Raw genomic sequence first — 26,362 nt, 5'->3', positions numbered from 1 at the left:
TTACTTGAGGAGCGCCGTGGCTTGTGAAGGGAACACCTGTAATACAGCTCCGCGAGGCAAGCCTCGGGTACTGAACTGAGCCTGCGAGAGCTCAAACAATGTCTCACACACACACACACACAAAGAAGCAGACACGGAGTCAAATATTCTCCGTAAGTCTCCTTCAAGGACGCCTGGGGAAGACTTGGAGGACAAAATCACACACTCCCTCTCAGCGTCTCAGACGTGCTGCACTTCTATTGTAGGCAGAAAGCCTCCTCCAAAGAGACTATAGTCACACACACTTACTCACACTTAAATACACAAACAACAAAAAAAGGCCCTGCCACCTTTCCATATGTGTGAGGAAAGTGAGGCGTTTTTGCTTGTGTTGTTTCTCTCGTTTCCGCTCGCTCCTGCTCTCAAACATTGCAGGGTTTATTCAGTGTGTGCGTGGTTGTGTAAGTGTGTGTAAAGTAAAAGGGGGCTCACTGGGATTCTTTGACAACCTCATTCATTTCCTTCTTACCCCCAGCCCCACCCCCGTCCGTGGCAATGGCTGACAATGGGGCGGGAGGGTGAAAATCGGACCAAAAAGAAAAAGGAGAAAAAAAAAAAACAGTGACTGTGTCTTCATTTGCCTCCACTTTTCACACGTCGTTTCCCTTTTTGTCGCTGGCTGCCAGTTCACCACAGCGCTACAAGCACTTCGGCCAGTTTCCGCTGGCAAGACTTTTCCTCCTCCCTACTCTGTCACCCCTTCTCCCCTGTCCCCCATTCCTTCTTTTCCACAATGTTAAGCCCATTTTTAGCTTGACATAATCTGAAATGGTACTTAAGTGAATTTATGTCTACCTCAGTGCATTAACTTCTGCTATTTCTTCCTTTATGTTGCTGGGGCTTTTTGTGTGTGTGTGTGTGTGTGTGTGTATAGCGAGTGTAGCGTCACAGGGAGCAAAGAGGGAGGGAGAGATTTGAAACTCAGACCACGAAGTAGACAGCCTATCAGTATTCAGTAGAGAAAGTGAGTGATGGAGGGAGAGAGAGACGGAGACAGGAGAGAGAAAGGAGGAGGGGGTGATGTATCAATATTCTGAGTAGTGTTTGAGGGCAAGGGGAACGAATAGAGGAGAGGGGGGATGGAGGGAGGGAGAGAGTACTTGAGTGAGTCTCTGAGTGTGATTATTTGTTCACGTATAAGCCAGCATGTGTGTGCATCCTTGATCTCGTCCATGCGTTACATTTCATACTTTTGGGTGTGGAAAATACCAAAGCGCATTTATTTAAGTTCATGCACAACCAGAGCGCCTTTAAAACCAATTTAAAGTGGGGAGGCTGCAGCTCCTGAAGGGTCTCCAGCTGAAGTAATTTCATCTTAAAAAGTTGCGCCTTAAATTGAATCCCCTCGTTAACAGGAGTAAAACCATTTTGCTGTTTCCAGAAGCCCGAGATACCTAAAAGGAAAACTCAGTTTTGTTCACGTTTCACCATAGACTAATGGTGTGGTCAGTGTTTTTTCTTTTAATCAATTTTTTTTTCCCCCATTATAAATCTGTTTGGTTGCCGATTCTTTTTCTTAACCTTCAAATTCAGCATTATACCCGCAAAAAGCGACTGCTGGATTATGTGGCTGAATGGCAGGTGCAGGCCTTCTCAGTGAGAGCCTCTCAATTGCAATCCCTCTGGTGGCTGGAGGACAAAATGCACACTTCAGTCACTTCAGAGAGTGAACGAAAACGTCATCTTGTACACGATGTAGCAGATATCTGCTACTTTAAATGATATTACTGTTCAAAACTCGATCAACCTCATAACTTGTCAAAACCATTACTCCATCTATAACCTAAATTACCTTATCTGTCCATTGACATAACAGCTACATTCACAACAGGAAGAAATGACTCTTACTGTCTATTAAAACAGATGAATTAAAAGACAAAAAAACTTGAGACAAAAGTAAAGTGTTTTTTTTTCTCCACAAGACAAACAATTCTGATTCTCATGCAACCTGTATTGGAAAGCAATCAAAAAAGGAATGCTTGGGGCGTGCTGTGGTGGCGTAGGGGATAGCGCGACCCTTATTTGGAGGCCTTGAGTCCTCGACGCGGCCGTCGCGGGTTCGATTCCCGGACCCGACGACATTTGCCGCATGTCTTCCCCCCTCTCCTTCCCCCTTTCCTGTCAGCCTACTGTCATATAAGGGACACTAGAGCCCACAAAAGACCCCCTGGTGGGGAAAAAAAAGGAATGCTATTTTGTTTAAACATTTTTTTAAAGTATTAAGAACTAAAAGACAATAATTTCTATGTCTCACAAGTATTCAGACTAATTAATCTAATTCAGACTTTTATGAGTTATGGGTTTTATTAAATCATAGAAAAGGGATTAAACCCCCGAGGAGACTCTAGATTCTCTCTCTGGAAAGATTATTCACAGTAATTTTGCTATCAGAAACACACAAAACATCAACCAAATAAGGACCAAATTTGCTGATAGGTTCTTATACCTCACCCAATAGAAATTTATGTCTTAATAAAAAAATATATATTTGTGTGTGTTGTAATGTGCTTCAGTTTAATCAATGGATATCAGAACATCTTCACTGTAGGTTAGCAGGGCAATGCTGTTCTTGCTTTAAATTTTACAAAAAAGGATTCTCTTTGACCATGAAACTGTTTTTGAATGCCCTTGGTTGCATCCTATTAGTACATGAGAAAACATCCAAATGTGAAACTGCACGTCTGCTGAGCTTATCATGCAAACTACGTCTCCGTCCAACGCTCCTAAGAACTGCTTTAAACAGCATAATGGGGAGCATTGTTGTGATGACGTTCTGAAGGCGGCGTCTTGGAAAGAGTAGGAGTAATTTAACACCAGTAAGGCCTTAGATCACAAAATCTGATTTCTTTTAAGTCATGTTTAATGTTCAGCATTTTTATAGCAACTGAAGGTAACATAGATACTTGATTGTGCTATAAAGTTGCGTTATGTGAAAATGCATAAATAATTTGTTTGCTTCATTGCTTTCCGTACATTTGTCCACTAGAAACTTTTCTAGCTGTGTACCATAAGACTGAGAGTCGTTTTGGCAGAAGAGATCCCAAATCCTATTTGAATGTAATGAATAATTCAGCTATTTAAAGAACTGATCTTAAGGTTGTTGTTTTTTTCCTACTTGTTAAAGTTGATTACTTTTTTAAATGTTTCTGTTAAACTCGCATTACACCTGGCAATGGTGTGCTCTGCAGACTGTGCGGGTTCCCTCAGACATGATATTTTATAATTTATAATTTTTGGTAACCTACGTTGGCTCAGCTCTGAACAGTGTTCTTGTCTGACCACATGAATATCCATTTTGGCCACAGTCCCCTGTCTGGGCATGATTGGCTGGTCGCAGACGTTGCGGACACAGATTGCTCAGAGCTATGGGCATTAATGTGATTGGCAGTGGAGGAGCACGGTGAATTACAAACAGCAGAACCAATCAGCAGCAGTTAAAAAGTTGGCCACATAATGAAACAGTTTGACAGGGATGCTACCTCTCTGTCCCTGAAGATGGTAACGTAACAAAATTACTTATATTTTCAATAAAAGGGTTAAATACTAAAATGAAATATACAGAACCCTCCAAAATTCCCATTGAACATTTCCACAGTGACTAGCTGTAAACTCTGAAGTATTTTGGGGGGGATTTCATGTGATAGAACAACACAAAGTAGAACATAACTGTGAAGTGTAAGAAAAAAAAATATACATAATCCATTTAACTTCAGTCAGATTGGATGGAAAGAGTACATGTAGTTCCAAGTCCTGCTTCACATTCGACTGCGCCACTGTAACACATGAAGATATTTTTATCTGAGCTATATGCTTTGTGTCGCTAATCTCTGTCCCAGACTTAAGACTTTTGCAGCCCTGACCAATTTTCTTTCGAGATTTATTTCTATTCATCTTCCCATCAAGGCATTCCCACATCATGATGCTACCACCACCATGTGGGGATGTTGTGTTCAGGGTACAGTGCAGAGTCAGGTTTCTTTCACGCGTAGCATTTTTGCTCTAAAATGTTTTATTTTGGTCTCATAAGCCTTGCACACTGTTTCAGATTTGTATTTGAACCGTTCCCTACCTAAAAAAGCAAATCATTTAGTTCTGGCTGTTATTGGTACTCGTTTTTGTTCACGTAAATTTTGAACTGAAACAAGGATCAAAAATCAGAAAACAAATGACCCATTCTCATTTCTTGAATTTTAAAGTGGTGAAAACCGACAGCAGACCCTAAGAAAAAGTTTTAGATGAGAAGATTTTGACACTGGAAAATGTTGAAATAAAATAAAGTCATTTCAATTCAGAATCTTCTTGATGTTTGATTGAAATGTTGGATACAGATAAGTTTCCAAAGAGAGGGAATCTTAAATTTTCAGAGTAAAATGTCCTTGTAATTCATTTTGATGCTCTAGCAAGTGTCCAGTCAGTGTGGAAGCCCCCCTACAGCGACAAAAACAAGTGTTTACAGAACGCCAGTCACATTGTGCAATCTGTTTGAATGTGATGGAATCTCCCACTTGTTTCAGGCATCCTCTCTCCTTCCTTGTGTGTCTCTCTCTCCCTCTCTTTTTTTGCTGCTAATCAGCATTTGAAAGGCAGCTTTGACAGTGAGAAAGAAACTGAGAAAGGGGAATAGGAGAGGGGGGGAGCTCGTGGAGGTGGGGGTAAACGAAAGCATGAGACACAGCGAGTTAGGGAGGGAGAGTCAGAGGGAAGCCAAGGCGAGGGGCTGTACAAGCATGCCTTTTATATTTACTAGTGACTGAGAGGGAGGGAGGCAGGGAGCAGCTGAAGGCAGAGACAACTGGTGTGCACGGCTTTCCCAAGAGGAAATGAAAAGAAAGAAGCTCAGCGAGGAGAGTGAATGAGTGAGCGGTGGAGAGGAAGGGAGGGAGGGAGCGCGCCGGCTGGAAGAAGGGAGGGTGGGAGGGAGTTAGACAGAGAGAAAGAGATTCTCACACTGGCTGTGTCCTAATCCGAGTCCATCTCCAAGACGCAGCGGAGCAGAGTGTTAGTGAAGTGATTCCGAGAGCCGGGGAGAGCCGCATCAGCTCGTCTCACACACACACACACACACACACACACACACACACTCCTTCCTCCGCTGTCACAGGCACACACTCTTGCAACAGGATGCGTCCGGCTGCGCGGCCACGGCTTTTGTGAAAGTGAGGGGATTGACGGTGCCCACCCCTTCCTGACTGTCCCAGCCGGCCCCCCTTTGGCTCACACACACCGCGTCTGTTTGCTGTGTCTAAGCTCGGGGCGCTGCTGCTTCTGCTGCTGGAGGAGGAGGAGGTGGTGGTGTCGGAGGTGGGGTGGGCACTGCCAGGGCACAGAAGGGGGCACCTTAGAGGAGAGGAGGAGGGGAAGGAGGAGGAGAAAGAGGAAGACAACAAAGTGGATCAGATCAACCGCATGCGGACTGGAAATGCCCGTCAGGTGAGTAGATAATGGATCTAACAACTTACAGTCCACACACACGCATGCAGGCGTGCGGCTGGGCGCACACCGTTCTGGATGCGCACAGTTAGACACACACTTGCAAAGTTATTCTCATCCTTAAACTTTCAGTTTCAGTCGGAAATGTGTTTTGATCTACTGATTTGTTGTTTTATGCAACTAGATGAAGGTTTGTGAAAACTTTCAGGCATCAACAAAGTTCTTCTCAAAAGGGTATAACTTGTCAGCACAGAACTTTTTTTTATGGATTTTGTGAATAAGATGTAGAAATTTTTACAACTATGACCTTAATGTTAAAAAGTCTGACAGTCTTTCCATATAACTGAGTGAGAGGATGGGACTTTTTGGGTACACATGTAATCAGAAAAAAGCATGTAAATATAAACTAATAAATTAACATTAATGCATCATTCGATGAAATTTAACCAAACTGTCATCCCTTGGAGGCACAACATCCATTTTTCTTTCTTTACCCTCTATTTTATTTTTTTATTTTTTTACACAAACTTCTTTGTGTGTTTCATCAGTTTAAACTAGCAAATCAAATTCATTGCTGTTCAGATAAGGCAAATAATCGTGTACGTTTATGTTCGGCGTGCCTGTTTGAATGCGTCTGCTGTTTGGAGATAGGAAGGCTGAGAGTGAACGGCATGTGTGCCCGTCTCCACCTGCAGAGGCTGAATTGGTCACAGCTTACTGGCTCGGTAGCATTCGCTGCCTTCGGGGTGTTTTGCAGCAGGTGGTCCAAATTGGCAGAATGACTGTGACAAACAGGCAGCATTTCACTGCTGCGGTAAAGTAAATAACAGCATCAAACCATCACATAGGAAACCCATGTTTTCATTTATTTCCCCCCCCCCACACCTCTCTCTATGTCTTTTTTAATATTATTTCTCTTTGATAAGTGAAGCAAAAGTCAAACTCGATTACATATAGGTAACGTTTTCATCCGATTCTGTTTAAGCCTATGCGTCGATCTAAATGTAAATATGTGCACGCCCCTCCGAAAATTTATGTTGTGGGTTTTGTGTAAATTGTGCTCTGTTTCAAGCGCCGCCGACAAGTTCATTTGCATCCACACCTGCTGAGGATGCAGGTGCCTCGCAGATACATTCCCCCCACAACATAAACTCGCTCAGATGTATTTGGATGAGGTGTCAAAAATGTTTGGAGAAATAAAGAGGAATTTCTACCTAACCCCGTCGTAGAAATATGTACTTTAAGTTTCATTACACAGTGAATGTTTCTATTTTAAGGATTGTAATTGCTTGAGCACAGATTGGCTGCAAAAGGAGGCAGAGTCCAAAGTGAATCATTGCATGGTACGGTTTATACCCCAGCCTCCTGAGCCGCTGAGCCTCTCCATCCGTTTCAGAAACTGCATGTGCAGGATGTTTTGCTTGCAACCTCTTTTTAGGCCCTTTTTATGAGAGCCAGACACAAGTTTATTTCCTTAGCTTTTTTTTTTTTTTTTTTTTTTTGTATTTAAGGAGGTGCAGGTTTGTGCCAAAGGCAGAAGAAGTGAACTCGGGTTAAGCTCGCGAAAGATAAAATATATCCTGACTACGCATGGAGTATGAGAATCACATGGGATGATGCCCTTGAATAAAAATACCAAGGCCTGAAAGTACAAAACTGGAAAACCCAGGATGTTTGACATGATGTGTTCCTGCTGCTTTATTTTTGTTCATAGGTATAATAATGCTACCCGTGACATCGTCCAGAGTGATGGATTGTACCCCTTTAGTTTCAATATCATGACTGCTATTTTTGTAAGCAAGAGAAATGTGTAAAAGTAATCTTTTAGCCAGCTGATCAGCAGTGTGCAGCAACAGGTGAAGGAGGGACAGGACTGTTCTCCACCCACATTTTCTGGCATTCAATTAAAAGGACTTTAACAAGAAGAAGTGAAGGCGTATGATGGAAGATTTTAGCTGTTTTAGAAAAGTAACTTTTTTTGTTTGTGGTAATTGGTCCTCAACGGTTACCTGCTGCGACCGTTACGAGACGAAATGGGATTTAATGCCATTTGTAAGCTTGTTTCTTTCTTTCCTGGCCTAATTTTTCAAATGCTCGCTTTTAGTGACTTATAATTGCCGTCTTCAGCTCGGCAGGTAAACACCCCGTCTCCTGCTCTCCTTCCGTTTCTTTTATCTCTTGATATTTTCTCCTCTGTCTGCTGCTCTCTTAGAAACACACTCTCTGAGGTGGTCAGTGTGTTGACAGACAGTCGCTCGCACACTTCTTTGCTCTTGCCGTGCAAGCGATTGTGTGCGTGTGTGTGTGAAGAGCGCTGACAGACAGTGTGTGGGTCTGTGACAGAGGGTGTCAGCGCGGTGTCAGGGAGATGTGTTTAGTGTCACAGTCTGCTGACCTGATCTCCGGTTGGACTGTCCACTCCGGCCCCGCTGTGGCTCCTTACATAACCCCCGCTGTCATTCACACAGACGCCTGAAGGGATCTGTGCACGCTCAAACACACGCATGCATTTGGAGATTACAGGAAATGTAAAGGCATGCAGATTCCCCCTTTAAAGTCCAATATCAGTTTTGCGACTTGTTTGAGTTTTCGACATTTCCGTCATTCCGCAGCTGAAAACAGAAATTAAAATATTCAAACAAAGCAACAAGTTTCAAACACTTTTCTTTCAAAGACAGTTTTGCTTTCCAGAAGTGAACACCCACACAGCTTGTGCAACTATCATCAGGCTTTCTGACATGTTTACCACACTCATCAGCATGTTCGCTTAAGCATGTGTGCTTCTTCACAGTGTGTATTTTTACTCCTGAGTCAGTGGCCCCGTGTGCCGTTCTTTGGCCTGTGGTTACTTAGAGGTCAGCTCTGATATAGTGAAGTCTTGCAAGAGTGGATTTACAATCTACTGCCCTGGATAGAGGGTTGAATCCATTTGGCTGACTCCTCCACAGTCAGAAAGGATGTTTTTCTGTCAACTTTCTTATTTTTTCCACGTTTGTTTGCTTTTACAGAAGCTCTAAAATGTTCTTGAACTCTCTTTATTGTCACTTGTCATGACAAGCTCCACATACTGGACGTCCATGGATATTTTTCGGCCAGACCTCATAATTGTTGTTGCCCAGACAAAAAAATGTTTTTCAAAATAATAATTATTATAAATTTTTTCATCAGTTCTATCCAAATGTGTCTTAACAAATACAATGAATGTCCAGCTTTAATAAACCCATGCAGTCAGCCCTAGCCTACTTTAATTCACTTGCAGATGTCAGTGGATATCTTTATGTAGCACTCTTTTTGTGTTTCACTTTTACATTGCTTAGGCCCGGGTTAAAATTATTATGTTTATGTCTGGGCAATGAAACATTTGTGAATTATACTTCTGGGTTGTTGTCATCTTCTACATGTTTTCTCTTTTAACAGTGCAGCCTTTTCAATAGCAAGCAAAGAGCTCTTAGATGCTACTTGAACTCATGATGAAATATTTAACTGAGCAGCTCTTCATAAAGTTTAACCAGAGTGTATGCACATCCTTAAAACGTCTTAAATTCATGTATCTAAAATTAAGCCCCTAAAAAAACTTTGCCTTTAATATGTTAATTACAGATCTTAGATTTTATCTTCGCAGAACAATTCAGTCTCATATTTTCTATATGTATTTTTGTTTTCTCGCGGGGCTTTTCTGTCATGCAAATGTTTGAATTTCACACACACATCTTCATTGCTTTCTTTGACTTGAGGTTACTGGTAACTCATTGCTAACATACCTTTGCTAGCTGATTAGAGTTTTTGAGTCTGTAGCGGTTAAGTGCAAATTTATCTCCAGTTGGTTGGATGAAATTTGTACATTTCTGTGGAAATGCAGGTCTTAAATTTCATTCATAGTTGTTTTAAAAAGTCTTACATTTGAGTTGGTAAAACCTGCAGAATCCATGTTAACTGTATCAAAACCTTAATCATTAAATATTAACAAATACCCTAATTCTTTTTTTGTAAGTTAAATGTTTAGACATTTTTGCAGCCAGCTGACTGGCAGTGTATGGCAACAGGTGGGGGGAGAGGCAGCACTCCATTCCTTCATTCCACCAAAGAAAACTTTAGTCACTGTTAGTTTCTCTTTTACCCGCTGAAAGGACTGTAAACAAAAAGTATGACTCATGAAATATAGTTATACAATTATTAATGACTGTACAGCTCTCATTTCCCTTAAACATCCATCGTGAGACAAAGTCCACCCTCTTTTAGTCCATCTCTTTTTAAGTGTGAAACACGTGAGGCATTTTTTGAGATTAATCAGGACAAAAAAGCTCTTCTTCACACTTATTGTTTCGGCATCATAGTTTATGTGTGCGGGGACAGCTGGAGATTTCTTAAGTGTGTCCTGGGCCGGAGAGGATGATAATTATGACATTCTGTGTTGCTGCACGCCTGTGAGGAGCGGACATCAAAGCACGCACACCAAAGCTATCCGTAATAAAAGAAGAGGCGGGAATAGATATTGATTACAGAAGGTGAACATTAGCAAATCTCTTTCTCTCTACTTATTTGCCAGCGTCCTCATCTGTTCATCACTTCCCTTCCTGTGTTTCTTTTTTCTCCTTATGCTTCCCCCGTCCCCTTGTGTGCTCTCCGTCCACCCCTCTATCCCTCTTTAATCATTTATTTATTTGCTGATCTCTTTATTTTGCGCTCCTTCAGTTTTAGGGATGCTGCTCCCTGTGCTGGCTGTTATCATCATTCCTTCACACCCAGCCCAGAGCAGCTCCTCCTTTGCTCATCACTGCAGAGATACCTGGGGGCGGGCGGGGTCACGCTGGTCAAATCTAACGGCGTATTGATTCCATTAGATAATTAATGACCCAAGCAAGGGCCGCGGAGGAGCAAAAAAGAAGGGGGAGGGGCTGAGGGCGAAGGATGGTGGGGTGGGGATGCGGATTGTAGATGATGGGAGTGTGAGACGATCTTCTGGGGAGGGGGTGGCGGACGCCGGGGCCCCTGAGAGTTGAAGAGAGCCTTGGGTTGGGAATCAACCAGAACTGTCAAGGTCAAGAGCAGCCGTAGCTTCACTACGGAAGCGGAATGCCGAGCGAGTCGGAATAGCAGGAGGCAAGGTGGAAGGGGGGTAGATCTTCATGTCCAGCAGCTGTCGATTGATCAGCGGCTGAAAAATTGTACATTAAAAAGTGTTTTGACTTCCAAATCCTCAGGTCCAACCGCGGCCGTAATGCATGATAAGTAGTTTTCAAGCCCTCCAACCAGAATACCAAACTTCATCTCCCCGGACGCTCCAGACACTCATTTACAAGCACTCAACAACATGAAAGGCAAAGATAGAAAACTAAGTACATCAAATATTCTGCTCATGTTACAGCCAACCATGTTTTCAACATCTTCCATGATATTGAGCGCTCTGTATTTGATAAGAAATTATTCAAAGGAATATCTCACACTGCTGTTGCATGTGTGTGCCGTTTTTACCTTTTACGTTTGATGTAATTAAAGAGGAATGGGCTGCAGAGAACCGGGGGAGAGCTGTCTGCAGATCCTTAGTAGTGAAATCTTTCTATAATGATGAGAATTTGAACAATGCTATTTTGTTTATTTACGCTGGTACAGAAACAAAGAAAAAGTACCGCTATATCAACCACAATTACCCACTGTTTTGAAAAGAAAATTGAAGTTCATATCACCCATGCCTATACAGCATGCAATAAATGGATAAAAAAAAGTTTAATAAAATATTTTTGATGAATAATTCTGCAGAATTTTGACAAAAAATTAAAAGCAAAGACCTTCTGAAGCGAAATCCTTGTTATTTTCTGCAAACTATTGGCTTGCACAGACTTGTTTCTGCTCTTCACCTTCGCATGACTGCAGTGTGCATGTAATCTCTAGTGGGCAATGAGAGCTCCTGTGCCTCTGCATTCGCAGTCTTGGCCAGACTCGGTATTGGGCCCCAGGGGTTGTGGAGATGAGGCATAAAACAACCATGCCCCTACCTAGGGGAGCTGGTGGCAAGGCGGCGGGGCCGTTGTCTGTCGGCGTGCTGTTTGACTTAAATGTGTTCATTTGCCTTAACTCCTGACTCCCTATGGGGAGGGGCAGCTTGGGGAAGAGGAGGGGCGCGCTAACGAACCTCTGACAGCTGGAGGCCCTAATTAAACGTCCCCGCTGAAAATAAACAGAGCCGGAGCCAAGCGGGCAGCAAAGAGCGGCTTGTGAACGAGTGTTCGCTCGCGGTGCCCTCCTCTCTGTTGCTGTTGACACATTGCCAAGAGAGCATGACTTTATAGGGTGAGGGTCTCAAAGGCACCCTCACATATGCACACATACGCCACACTAACAAGTATATAGCACAGCAGCAACACATTTTGAGCACCTGCGGTCACACTTGATGGGAGTTGATCTCCACAGCTGTGAACACAGTATTTTATTTTTTTTACTTTAAAGGGATCGCACCTTGCTTGTCCTATACGTTTCCCGCTGCGCAGCGGCAGAATACAGCAGCCCGGCTCGATTGGGGGAGTTTCACACTCCGTCTAGCAGGATGACATGTCTGACATTCAGCCTGTTGTGCTGCAACGGCTAGCCCGAGCATTAGCAGTCAATGTGGCGGGGTCCATTTGAGCGAGTGCATTAATGGGCCGCCCAACCTGCGACAAGGTTATGAGGCTGATTGAATAATTACTGTGGAGGCTCCTGTCCATTACGGCCCCGTGTCCGCTCAGATAGAGGCGGACTCAGTGAGAGATGCAGAGATAGTTTGAGACAGAAAGATGGGGAGGGCAGATTAGATAAGCACAGATAGGGTCAATTAAGAGATAAACACACAGGTATGGGCTGGAGGCTGGCTGCGTATGTGAGTGTGTGAGCGTGAGGCTGTGAAAACGGTTTCCTGTCTGTGTCTCCTTTTGATCCCTCCGTCCAGCCCCACACAGCCTAATTTGGCATGAAGAGCATTTATCCAGGTGAGGCAGAAAAGGTGACAAAGGTGAAGTTGTTAGACAGAGGTGCACTGCCCTCCGCTTGACCCTGTCGACTCTCCCAGATTCCCAAGGAAGAGATTTGTCGGCTTTCCACTTATGGGATTAAAGTATATAGGTTCGCTGTAGGTGAATGAATATGATGGCAGTGGGAATACTTTAAAAGGGGCTTAACATCAGGCTGGAAAATTAAGCACGTTTGTCAAACAGTTGTACCAACATGACATAGGCCATTATGAAATTGTTTCTGTACAACAGCATTGGTTTATAGTACTTTTTATGCCTTGGGACAAACCAAAAATGTAGGTTCAAACACCAAATAAATTGAGTAGTTAATCTCCAGTGTTTATTGTGCTTGAGTAGCCGAGTCCGTTTGCTAAAACAGCGCTGTTCTAATAGGAGTGATTGGTTTCCAGACCATGTCTATCTCTTTTTTGTCATTGTCACTTTTCTTTCCAAACAACACAATTTAGTTTTTCTTGTAAGCGAGGGAATAGTAAAGCACTGGCAGGACCCAGCACCAGATGAGGGAGAGCACACTTCCTCACTGTAAACTCCACTAAGTTGTAGAAAACTTGATCTGGCCGGTCTGGCTCTCCTTAAAGTTTAAATTACAACCTGGTACGAGCCATTATGAGATTTTCTCTGGATGCTAATGGTGAAATTAACAGTTTCATATTATTTACAAAAAAAGCAAAAATGTAGAATACTGATCAGCTTAATTTACTAGTCACTTCTATACCTTTTTGTGATTCTGCTCCTCTGATTCTGAGTAACTTAGCTATAATTAGCTGGTTAATTGGTTGAGCTATCTGCTGTGGTAGTCAGCCTGCAGTCACTCCACCAATCAGTTGCAGTGATTGGTGGTGGAGCCAGAAACATTTGCAAACAACTGATTCTTTCTTTCTTGTGAGGAGCTAAAAGTGTAAGATTGTAGTTCCTGCCAGCTGAGTGCCAGTGCACAGCAACAAGTGGTGGAGGGGCGTGCCACCCAAATGAACTCCAGAATTTTCTCCGTTATCTCACATGTTGCCATTTCTTTTTTTTTCTTATACGTAGTCATGTGCCACAGAGATCCAGGTTTATTATGCAACTTTTTCAGCCAGGTTGTAAATGACACAGCAAGTCTCTTCATTGTAAAATAACCAAACTAAAGTCAGGAAAAACTGACTACCTCGCTCAGGTAGTCAACTTCTCTCTGTATTTTGTGGATTATTAAGCTCTGTTAGTGTATGTCGTTCATATGCTGAGGTTTTTAAATATTTATGTGAATGCATACAACATCTGTGCCCACAAAGGCCAGCTTTGACATGGCTGACCTCGGATCATGTTAGAAATAGACATCCTACTTTTCTGCTCTTTGCTTTAGCTGCTTAAAGACAGAATAAAACAATGAAAGATGACCCGATCTCTGTCTTTCTTTGTGAAACTGATTATTGACTTGTCTGCCTTTGAAATCTGTCCAGGAAGATTTCTCGCTTGCATTTAATGTTGGCTGTTTAAGGTCAGATTTGTGAAATGATATCTGCCAAACCTGCCCGGCTGCTGCTGACCCCTCTTAGCCGAGGTCAGCATAGCCATGCTCGAACTCGAGACATAATCCATTTTTCTTTGCCCTGGCAAAGCTCTACTGACGTGATTGTGCTGACCCAGCCAGCCTGAAGGAAGAGGGAGATAGATATGGAGAGTCAGAAAGAGAGAGAGAGAGGGGGCATGTGAGGCCCAAGGGCATGACACTGAGGTGCTGGGGGCCACAGCAGCCCTTTAAATGTCAACACAGCACAGAGGGGAGGGAAACTGTTGAGGAGCAGAGCCATGTTTGAGGACCACAGAGAAAACTGGCAGATTCTATGACAGGAGTTTTGAACGTTGGCACAATACAGCAAATAGAGGTGGTGGACAATGTGTTTTGTCCGTAGAGATATTTGGTTGAAACCACAGTCACTAGTTTGGAAACTTTTTTTATGTGAATGGGGCGTTTAGCGAGGTCATTCTATGCATATCTGTGAACGCTTTTGTCACTTTGGAAATGCGTACGTATTCTATTTTACTTTAGAGTTGACAAATCAACACAAAGTAGTGCGTAAATGTGAAGTGGGAGGAAAAATATGCTTTGTTGGTCAAGTTTTTTACAATTAAAACTCTGGAAAAGGGTTGAAGACAAAATCTATTGTTGAAAGAAAGACAATAAGTCCAATTTTCACTTTGTCATGAGCCAGGAAAAACGGCAAACACATGGAAGAAGGTGCTCTGGTCAGATAAGAGTGTTTTGGCCCACATGCAAAATGCTATGTGTAGCAGAAAACCAACACTACACTTTACCCTGAACGCACCATAATGATGGGAAACGTGGTGGTGGTAGCATCCTAGTGTAGAGATAAGTTTACTTTAGCATAGACAGGAACGTTGTTTATAGTTGAGGCAATGTGCAACCGTTGCACTTCTTTCTCTCTCATTTTGTCTCTCGTTCTCTCTTTCTTCTCCAAGATTAGCCCCATCCATCATTTCCATCATATGACCATACCCTTTATCTGATGTTTATGAAATTCAAAACATTCTCCATGAAGATCCAAACCCAGACCAAATAAAGTATGGATTGGTTTTCCAATTGCAATTGATGAAAATGTGGGAAATAAATGTTTATTTTATTATTCCACTTCCAGAACAACAGCTAGAACTGATGAGAGTAAAACCCATCTCTAATCACAGATCAATTTATTGATGCATCATAAATGTAATAAGTTTTGTCAACCAGCTGCCCAGAACCTTCAGATGTTTATTAGCTGATAAGTCACAAGCATGTGTACATAAAGAATGTATCGCTTCACGTAGATGTAGCCACGGTGCTTTTTGAAAAGAAAAAAAAAAGTGTATTTCAAAAGAACATTTCCAAAAGTAAAGACAAAGTTCTCTTCTTTGTTATGTCATTTGTTGCACAGGCTGTCTGACATTGTTTCAACCTTTTTGTTTGTTTAAATGTGCAGATGTTCAGTCAAGTTCTTAAACATCTTAAAGAAAAACCTATTATGTTTCTGGGAACAAATTAGGATAGGTCTATTCACTGTACAAGACATGTTCTTTACCATTGTTTGCTAACATTTCTCAGACCCTGTTTGGTGCTATAACTCTTTCTAGAAGCAGCAAAGACCCAAATGAAAGTACAAGAATATTCAAAAATAAAAATTTTGCATAATAGGTCCCATTTAAAATAATTACTGCAAACATGATGAATCTTAGGAGATCTTGCAATAACTTCCAGTAAAAATAACCAAAAGAAAAAACATCAGGCCTAGAAAAGACTGTCTGCAGCAGACGGACTGTATTTTAAAGAGATTTCCCTGAGGAGTAGCAGGGAAAAAATCTAGTGAAGACCTGAGACAGGACCTAAGACATGCACCTGGCCCTTCACTTCATCCATCTACTGTATGCCAAGTTTCCAGCAAAGAGTCCTTTGGGAATTACCTTGTAGGTGCAAAAATTCAACCTCCACGTCTGTCAAACTGTTATTTTGGGTATTTTCTATAGACTCAGCAATAAAAATTAGGACAAAATTTATGTTTTTGTTATTAGTGACATGCCAAAAGATCCAAGTAAGTATCAGTTCTTCCCTGAATTGATACTAATTTGGAGTACTTTCGTACTATACAAAAATATCAGACGCATTTTTAGACAAAAACACGAAAGCTTACAGTACGTAATAAATTTCAGATCCTCAAACTCGAATGTGTGCTCTCTGCTCATAAACTTTAAGTAGATCATTAGGATTTTATGGCAAATATTGATGACTGAACCAAGGTCACCTGGCTAATTTACGTCTTACACTTTACCCGTTTCTCGTGAATTTCCAGGTCTGAGTCTGTGGCAATCCGAACCGATCGCAGCCTTCGTTAAGGAGCAGCGCCAGGCGCTGGATTGGAGCAAGCATGGCGAGCATGCCGTTTGTCAGCGAGGGGAAATGTGTGAGTGTGGAGTGGGATTTCCTTCAAGGACTTCTCGCCAAACCTCCTACACTACCCTGGTAAGACTCTCCAACACACACGTAGTATATCTATCTATATATTTCTATCTTCACTCTCTGCAAAAGCATAAGATCTTACCAAGTGTTTTATTGTCTAATGTAGTTATCTTTGTAGATTTGAAATAAGACTAAACTAATTTAGAAGTAACTTTTCAGAAGGTTTATGGGGGCTTGTTTTAAGTCAATATTTTTTTTATATAGATGAAAATGTACTAGTTCAACTGGCAGATTATTTGACCTATTGTATGTTCCACTGGCTCATAATCAGTACTTTTTCATCTTCATTAACTTCCACTAATTTTTAATTAATTTCTGTAGCCCAACCCTGACCCAAGCCTAACAATTAAAAGGACATGCCTAACTCTAAAGATCACCTGAACTTAATTTGCACCGGAGTCATAAACCTGACCCCCAACCCAAAAACAGCACCTCACAATGTAAGTATTTGTCGGACAAATGGGCTTTGCAAGATGAGAAATGCTAACACACACACATACACACACCACACACACGCACGCACGCACACACACACACACACAGAGACCAATATAAGCCTGGGAGCATGCCCATGAATTAATCTCCACAAGGTGAAATCCATGGGTTGACACCCTTGCACATACTGACAGCCTGATAAAGAGTTCCCCTTCAATGAAACACAATACAGAAGACGTAAGTCTGTTCTGCTCAGCGCTACATTTCACCTGCGCCGGTGCTCACCTGCCAGTCCTGTCAGACACGGGACCCCCTGCACCTTCCCCTTAAAGGAGATTAAGTAAATTTGGCAGGAATTATTAATGGGCAGTCATTTACAGGCGGATATAAAAACTAAGCAGAATCAATGTGTGCGTATTGATTGTTCTCGGTGGCTGGGGTCGAGGCAGTATAATAATGAGATGTTACACGGGCTGGCAGCATGAGTCCACACACACACTCGCAGGGAGACACACCGATTTCACATGTTAGGGGGGCGAAAAATACAGCAGCTGTGCCACCTGATTAAGATATAACCATATCTGCACACTCAAATTTAACACACTTTTTATTGCACACGCACGCTGGAAATCTCGGCGCGAAAACCCCGTAGACTCAAAAGAGAATATCACACCCGTGTACACACAAACACTTTATTCCAGCGCTGCACTGACACAAATTGTGAAGTGGCTGTGACAACATAATTCCACCACTCAGGCCCCATTGAGGAGAGTCAATACCCAATCACAGAGACAGGCTACCTGAGGCCCAGCTCCCCCCAACCAGCCCCCCGCTCTCTGTCACTCTGCCCCTCCCTCCACTATTGATCCCTCAATCACAGCTACAGCTCACTAGCCCGGGACCAGATGAGGGAGAGGCAGAGGATTTAGACGGAGGGAGGGAGAGAAGGGAAAGGAGCGATAGGCAGGGGAGAAATTGTGTGCACAGGTTCACATATGGATTTTAGAGCAAATAGTATTATTAGGACTCTGGTTGAGTGGATAAATGAAGAGGAGAGTTTGTAATTATCAGGCTCGTCTTCAGGTGATTGTTTCTCTGCAGCAGCTGGATCCAATAAAACTCTATGTATTCGTTTTTTAGGGGGGGTTTTTTGGAGTACAAATGTGGACATTTGTCATACTGATTCATTCATTCATGAAACTTGTGCCAGTGCTAAACCGAAACCTTGGAAAACTTTTAAAGATTTTTCAACATTTTTTTTTACATCTGATGTTGGTTGATAAGGGTTGACATCAAAATCTGATTCATCACGTCCTTTTAAAAATCAGATGTGTTTTGTTAGCTTAAACTCTTATTGCAGGCAACTACTTCTGGTTTAAAATGAATACTGTGCAACCAGGCTGGAAGTGTGTGTGTTGAATGATCCATAACACACATTACGTGCCATTAAACAACTGCTCTAAATAAACACTGACGCAGATTGGAAGACATCAGAAAAAAAAAATCCTGGAAAAAAACAACAGTTTCAGTTTTTGCTATGTTTTGCTACTGAAAGCCTATGAAGTTTAAAATAAATTCTGTACAAGGTAACCCACAGCTTCAATAGAAATAGAAATCAAAGACTGACTAAAAAATAGCAGCACAGAAAATAAAATAAAAGCCATTTAACAAAGATGAACAAATCACTTTCCACCAAATGACTCACTTTTTTAGACTTCAGTAGTTTGTATTGAACACTTAATAGACCGGAGAGAGAGAAGGGTAAAACATGCAGCCAATGAGCCAATACCAGGAATTGAACCCAGGACACCCGTGTCCAGGACTACAGCCCCTCAACATGGTGCACACACGCTGTCAGCTGAGCCGCCCAGCACCAAACGTTAGTCAATCTTTGACAAAGACAGCAAAGTAAAAGTTCATCCTCCTAAATTGTAGCTTTCACAAATCCAGTTTTGATATCATAATATCCAATCCATAATGACTTTGAACTAAAAGTTCATTTCATACAGTACCTCTTTGTTTTCTAAGCATTGTGGCTTGATTGTCAATTTATGGCACATCTGACTCGAATGAAATATATTTTCTGCACTGTTTTAGAATTGTAGTCCTGCTGCAGTTTTAGCAATAACAGTGGAAGGAGTGAACAAAGCCATTCAGTGGGTATTGAATTTACATTAACAGTGAGCGTCAAGCGCATTACATACGTCACAGGCAAACATTAAAGCCTCAACACAGTCCACGCCACGAGGAAGCAATCATTTCTTAACAGCCGAGAGCTCAGACCTTCTGGACGAAGCAAAGTGTAGTACAAGGAGTCAACAGGTCATTACCAGGCTACTGTGAAGTCCATCATCCAAAAATAAAAACAACAACTTCCATAATCCTTATATGAATCTGGAAACAGGTGGAAGAAGCTTTTAACTTCTCCAGATTACGTGTAAAGCACTATATGTGATGAAAACAATAGCATAAAGTAGTCTGAACAGCCCACCCCGTTGGTGAAAGATTGCTGTAGCTCCATTATGCTGTAGGGATGCTTTTCTTCATCAGGGACACAGAAGCCAGCCAGAGCTAAAGGGAAGCTAAATGCAAGACAATTCTTGAAGAAAGCCTTTGAAAGTGGTCAAACAGATTGAGGTTGAAGTTCATTTTCCTGCTGGAGAACAACCCTGGACGCATGACAGATGAAAGTAAATGTGTGTGTTAGAATGGCTGCCCAAAGTCCTGACCTAAGACCAAGTGGGATTCTGCAGGAAGACTTGTTCACAGATGCTCTGCATACAATTTACTGAGCTTAGGCTATTTTCCAAAGAAGAATTGGTAATAATTTCAGTCTCGCTACAGTATGTGCACAGCTGGTGTAGACATATCGCTACACACTTGCAGCTGTATTTACAGAAAAAGGGAGTTCTGTTAATTATTGACTTTGAGAGCCTGACAAAATGCATACCAGCTTTTGTGTACAATGAAACCAAACTAAGTGTTATCATACAAAATAATGGACTACCACTTGAAAAGTCTTATGCTACCAGATCTAAAACTCAAACCATGTGGTTAGAAAACCATATAAATGGTCAAAAGGAGGTATTCACGCTAGTTGCTCTGATTTTGAACTTCAGTTTATAAATTTTTATGTTTTTTTTTTCTCTTGATGCATTTATTTGTCCATTAAGTTTTCTTTAGTCTCTTACTCAATCTACTTGTAATACACTCGTGTTTGTTTCTCAGTCTCCAGAACCTGCGTAAAGAGAAATCTCGCAATGCAGCTCGTTCTCGACGGGGGAAGGAGAACTTTGAGTTCTTTGAGTTGGCTAAGATGCTGCCTTTGCCAGGGGCCATCACGAGTCAGCTCGACAAAGCGTCAGTCATTCGGCTGACTATCAGCTATCTACACATGCGCACCTTTGCAAGTCAAGGAGACCCACCGTGGAGCCCTCTGCTGGAGGGAGACAACAACTGCAACAAAGGTCAGTCAGAAACCAAGAAACCTACAGTAATCCCAGACTCAGTCGTGTTACAGTTGCAAGTTTTGAAACTGACAGGATTTATTAGTTCATCAAGCGCCACTATCCAGTAACTTTTGGATGTGTCTCCAACACACCTGAATCAAATGAATGTTTAATGACCAGGACCTTTGCAAAGCTTGCTGACATGCTGCAGTCCAGCCTTTTGATTCATGGTTAGAGCAGGAAAAGTTACAGGTATGCGTTTCCATCAATGTTTATTTTCTGTGCATTTCAGGAACAGTTGATGGTACTGGCAAAATTTTAAATATCTTCCTCAATTTTGCAGAAAATATTTTTATGGCTGCTTGAGGTGGTTTTTTGGCTTTTTCATAAAAAGGTAATGTCCAAAAGGGAAAATGGAAACACATATGACGATTAAGTTCTGACGTAGCAAACGTTATCGTCCACTGATAGGTTTGTGCCCCATAGAGACACAAAACTGTGAGAAATGTCACTTAGTGTTTTCTAAATGAGCACTCTCTATTTTTCTGAGATGTGTGATTCATAGTAGTTTACAGCTTCTGCCTTTTGCTCATTACACCTAACCGTATCTTCAACGTCTGACAAATTCATGCTCTGCTTAACCTGGCTGATTCGCTCCAAACCAATGAATGGAAAGACGACTTATTCACATTTTCCTTTTTCCTTTTTCTTTGTTCTTTTTTGTGACATTTGAAAAGTTGCATGACAATCTGACGGAAACAAAACTGTCGGCATGCAAAGGCTGGAGTTGCAGACCCCTGACCCAGAAAACTCAAACTCAAGAACAAAACATGCAATCATACTCCTTTGTTTCAGATTTAATGTATTCGTCCGGTAGGGATAAAGATGAGTCAAAGTTGATGTGTTGGATTTCGCAGCCAAGGCAATAAAAAGGTCAAAGTGGCTTTTGCTTGTGTGTAAGCCAGAGAAGCAGTCCAAACCAGCAAGCTCCAACCAGCAACCATGTTGCTGCAACTCTTGCTATTAGGAAGGAAACTCCTCTGTTCACAGAAGAGGTCAAAGGTTCCTGGTACTGATCATTTAAACATGTTTTGACTGGACCTCCTCAGAAGATGCTTGGGATCGAATCTAGACTTTTACCGTTTTTATTTTTGCCATACTGAATTAGCGAAAATCTGTTAGTTAATTTGTTTGTGACTGTTGTGAACTCGCTGTAATCGAATCTGATTGCTTATTTTTTTTGCTAAGTTCCTTGCAAGAACTTTCTCATCAGAATTAAGTTAGTAAGAAGCAGAGCAATAATGAAAACAGCAGTCTGGCCTTCCAGATGGGTAACCTGTGGAGACTTTGGACCTCGGATGAATTCCAACCAAAGTTCCAACCAAAGAAATTAAATAATTTGCAAGCATTTTTTTTATGAGATGAATAAATTAATTTATCAGTGAGCAGTTGTTAATTTTGCCTCCATAATTGTGAAAGTTTGCATAATCTCTTTCCTAAAAATAATAAAACAGAGTTAATTGTGCTAACAAAGAATGCAAACCCTTTTGAGTATGTTTTCTTTGGCTTGAATCTCTCTCTTGGTCAGCTGGTCATTTATTCAGTTTAGTCATTTTAATTACCTCGGATGTATGAAAGCACACAAACATGCTCCTTCACATGGCTTTAAGAGCACCACATGTGCAAATGAAAATGCATACTTTTCAAAGCAGTGCATGAGTATCAGTCTAATTTATGGGTTGTGTGTTTGAAAGAGGAAAAAAGAGGGAAGCAGATGACACACAGAAAGGGAGGATACGATTGGTGCAAATTGTAATTACAGAAATTTACTACATAACGAGGACAGTGTAATTATACAGCCCATTTAATTGCTACCATTACTGAGGGGAAACAATGTAGCTACAATACAATTAGAAATGTGTGTTTGTGTGTGGTGGCGTGTGCGTCCTCGCCTGATCAAAATTAATTGGACTATTTGAACAAACGCTATCCATGTTAGTTTAAGACTTTTTTGTAGAGGCATGTAGGATGTTGTACAACAATATGTGCTGCAGTTTTTTGAGTAAAGTAGGTAGAACATTAACAGCAAGCGCAGTAGTGCTTCACATCCTGGAGCAGCTTGTAGGAAACACAGATTTTTAACAGAATTCAATTAATACATTTTAAAAAAATATTCGTCTGTGTACAAAACAAGTATGTACAAAATACAAAGCTGGTGAATTCACTATATCTGCACTAACGTTTTGAAAAAGAAAGCATTTTTCTGCTCATATATAAAAGAGTAAATGCTCTTAATTTGTGCTTCTCCTTTGCTCCTCGGACGTTTGACCAGACGGGACTGAGGCAGTTTTCTACATAGTGCAGTTTTCTAGAAAGCACCCAGATTAGAATTAAGACTAATCAGGTTCTTGGACCGCAGTCCACTTCATCTACACTCAGTTAATGGGCAATAGAGCAGAAAGTGGCTGCTGCTTCAAACCTCATCTATTGTGACCATTTTAACTTTAATTTCTTGAGTTAGTTTTTTATATATCTTGTTTTTGTACAGGCCTTTGCATAATGTTGCTGTATTTTAAAATATGCTTTACAAACTTCCTGGACTTGTCCTTGCTGAAGGACAAACTAACCTAGTGTTGCATTGATATTTTACTTAAAAATAAATATATATATATATATATATATATATATATATATATATATATATATATATATATATATATATATATATATATATATATATATATATATATATATATATATATATATATATATATATATATATATATGAACATAAACAAATGAGTCTCATAATCTTTCAAAATCAGCTTGAGAGGTAAATCCTGTCATTGTGCCATTGAACAAGCTCCATCACAACTATTTACAACAAAAATACAGTACAATATCTAACAAGCCCTGATGTTTAGTAACATTTTATTTTGATGTTAATAATTATTGCTATGCCGTAACGGGTATTCTTGTTAGCTTTGCCGGCATTGTAAGTATGTTTTGTGAGTTTGTGGGTTTGTGAATGTTGTGCACCAGCCGTCGTTTACCTCTTTGACATGTCAAGATATAAATAATAAAATAAAATTTACTATTATTGTTATTATTACCCAGGGCACCATTCATGCAAGGGCCTCTACAGAATCTTGTCATGATAAAAAATACAATTATGATCATTTTCACGTGTACATTTACTGTCAAATGTTCCACATCCTCATGTAGCTCATGTCTGGAAAATGTGTTTAATCTGTAATCACGTTTTAGCAGGCTGTGGGAAAAATTGTGGTCGCACAATCACAAAGTTGATGGTCTGATTCCAGCTTCCTCCTCTGCCATATGTCTCTGTACCCCTGGGCAAGGCAATTAGAACCAAGTTGCCCACTGCTCTGCATATCTCTGTGCTGCTATTGTGCATAAAATGGCAATGCAGTGAGAGTCAGTTAGAAATAAGTGCGTGAGTGTGTCAGTATTTACTTTGAAGATGAACTCTGAATCGAGTCAAAACTGCTTGGGGAAAATAATATTTTACTTGATTTTTTTTTTTTTTTCTTTATAGACTTTCAACATAATCACATGGTAACATCAAGTAGTGGCATCTGTCCTTGCAAAAAAAAAAAGAAGTTTGAAATAAAATTTAACTCATATAGATCCATTTAATACATTTAAATACGAGCAAAAATACAATTTATTTTACGAACTTTATCAGTAAGCTGGATGTTTTCAAATGTTAAGGACAGTACATCAGACAACGTTACTTTCTAAAGACAAAGCAGCCGTCGCTTTGTATGTAAGCAAGGTATTTTTTAAAAACCTTTATTCTGTTACCAAGAGGGAAATTTCCTTGTTTATAATATTTTACTGTATGTTTCTCACCTAATGGACATAAAGTGAGACCATATCTGTGTCTGTTTGCTTTATGTCCAAATGCAGCACACTTTAGCTGTAGCCTCAGGACTCTGCACTATGTCTTTGTTTATAAACTGTTTTCGAAGAAGGAGAAATGAGAAAGAAACTCCTTAAACATAGTTGAACAATTTTTTTTTAGAGTAAATACTGCATATTGCATCTACCACATGAAAGTTACTGGTTATAAGAGAACTTCTGCAAACAAGATTCCCACTCGGAGTTTCTCTAACATCCACTGTCTACGCGGCCAGGATCTGATATCTGAAATATGTTTTTTTAATGTTTAAGGAGTATTTCAAGCAGGCTGCCGTGCCATGAGGTCAGCACTAAAAATGGAAAGCTAATTTGGACATCAGTTCCAACAAGTCTACCCAGGATGCATTGGCAGGGTTTTAAGTGTGATGCATGACTTTAATTCCGTTAGTGGAATGTGGTCGGAGATGTGGCTGAAAGGGAAGCGAGGCCAGAGAGGAGGAGAAGGGACAAATGTGGAGGGAATAAAGACAGAAAGAGGCTGGAGGAAAGAGGGGCGGAGGGAGGCGGCGGGGATTGTGAGAATGGAGGTGGTGCGGGAGGGGCGGTCGCATTCCTCCACATTCCCTTTCGGATGGATTCTGGATGGACGAGGGCCAGCGGAGAGGGAAGTAAGGTGGAAGGCTGGAGGAGAGAAGAGGGATGGAGTGGGCAGGAGAGGAGGGGCCAGAGTGGCTTTTGTCTGCTTCCCACGTTTCAAAGCCAGTCTTGAAAAATGAATAGACAGAGGAAAATCAATTGCATGACCTTCACAGAGAGGAAAGACAGAAGGAGAGATTGAGAGAGCGACAGAGGAAGAAAGATGGAGGAGAAGCAGAGTATGGAAGGAGTAAACAAAAAGGAAAGGCTAAAGGCAGGAAAAGTAAAATGACCCTTGATGTACATTCCTGTTGTGTGTAGTTGTGACTCTGTGTGCATGTCTATGTGTACATTCAAGGACTTGTTGAAATCATTTATATTGCAATAACGCTTTATTGAATAAATTTTGCTTTGGGGGACACTTTTCCTCTATTTCCTGCTTTTTGTAAATGTCCCATTCTAACATAAGCCAAATTTATTTCAACCAAAACCTTTTCTAATACTTCTGGGGTTATTGAGAGCACAGAAAAGCATCAGCATCAATAACCCATTAGTGGTTCCTACAGAGGTCCAAGATTAAAATTAAAGTTTCATTTTCATCCATTTCCCCTTTGACTTTATGTTCAGAAAATGTTTTCTGAAAGAGAAACAATCTGGAAAGAAAACTGGTTTCTAAAATATTTTTTTTAATAATTTCTTCAGATTCAGTAAGTTACATGGTCTAAGAATACTGTGTTTAAACAATTTGATGATATTGTAATGACTTTCTATGGTTATAAGTTAGTATGGTACATTTCGTGGTGTATCTGAAGGAAAGCATCTTAAACATTCTGCTTCCCATTGTGATGTCACGGAGAAATTGTAACAAATCATCCAAGATGTCTGAAAGACGATTAACGATCTCCAGATGTTGTTAATCCTGGGACACAATGTCCAGGTACCTGAAAGTGCAAAGTTCATCCGTTCAAACAATAAACAGCGTGAGGATGTCACACCATTATCATGTTCAGGAAGAAAATGGGGATTGAGTCCAAGGGAATAATGTGTTTTGGTTCAAAATATGTTCTTCAGCCCTATAACAAAAACAAACCAGTGCAAAGATTTGCTTGAAGCTGGTAAGAGAGTTTTATTATCCACAGTGAAACTGAATCAGAAAGGGAAATTTTATTAATCCAACAGCAACATAAAAAGCCAGATTGGAGTTTGTAAATGTGCTCAAAGAACATAATTTCTGGAGAAGTCTATCAATTTCAGTGTTTGGCCATGATGGCCACTGTTACATTTGGAGGGCTGACTAAGTAATAACTAACATCCATCCATCCATCCATCCATTTTCTATTCACCCTTTGTCCCTAATGGGGTCAGGAGGGTTGCTGGTGTTTATCCCCAGCTAACGTTCTGGGCGAGAGGCGGGTTCACCCTGGACAGGTCGCCAGTCTGTCACAGGGCAACACAGAAAACAGACAGGACAAACAACCATTCACACACACATTCAC

General features: G+C 41.0%; 1 protein-coding gene across 6 annotated transcripts in view; it reads left to right on the top strand.

Annotated features, from left to right (window-relative positions):
* Positions 1 to 26,362, top strand: part of npas1 (neuronal PAS domain protein 1) — a 91,463-nt gene that overhangs the window by 30,057 nt on the left and 35,044 nt on the right. For 5 of the 6 annotated variants that reach the window (XM_044120678.1, XM_044120676.1, XM_044120673.1 and 2 more), the window contains exons 3-4: positions 16,295 to 16,464; positions 20,125 to 20,363. In XM_044120678.1, the coding sequence (XP_043976613.1) occupies positions 16,370 to 16,464; positions 20,125 to 20,363 (334 nt within the window). In that variant the 5' untranslated portion in view covers positions 16,295 to 16,369. Of the gene's footprint in view, positions 1 to 4,995; positions 5,470 to 16,294; positions 16,465 to 20,124; positions 20,364 to 26,362 lie in introns of those variants that run through there. The other variant, XM_044120674.1, reaches the window with a different exon arrangement.

This window comes from Gambusia affinis, linkage group LG06 (genome assembly GCF_019740435.1).
Source record: "Gambusia affinis linkage group LG06, SWU_Gaff_1.0, whole genome shotgun sequence".
NCBI lineage: Eukaryota > Metazoa > Chordata > Actinopteri > Cyprinodontiformes > Poeciliidae > Gambusia > Gambusia affinis.
The sequence above is the reverse complement of the archived record's forward strand: the minus strand, read 5'-3'. Positions and strand labels throughout refer to the sequence as shown.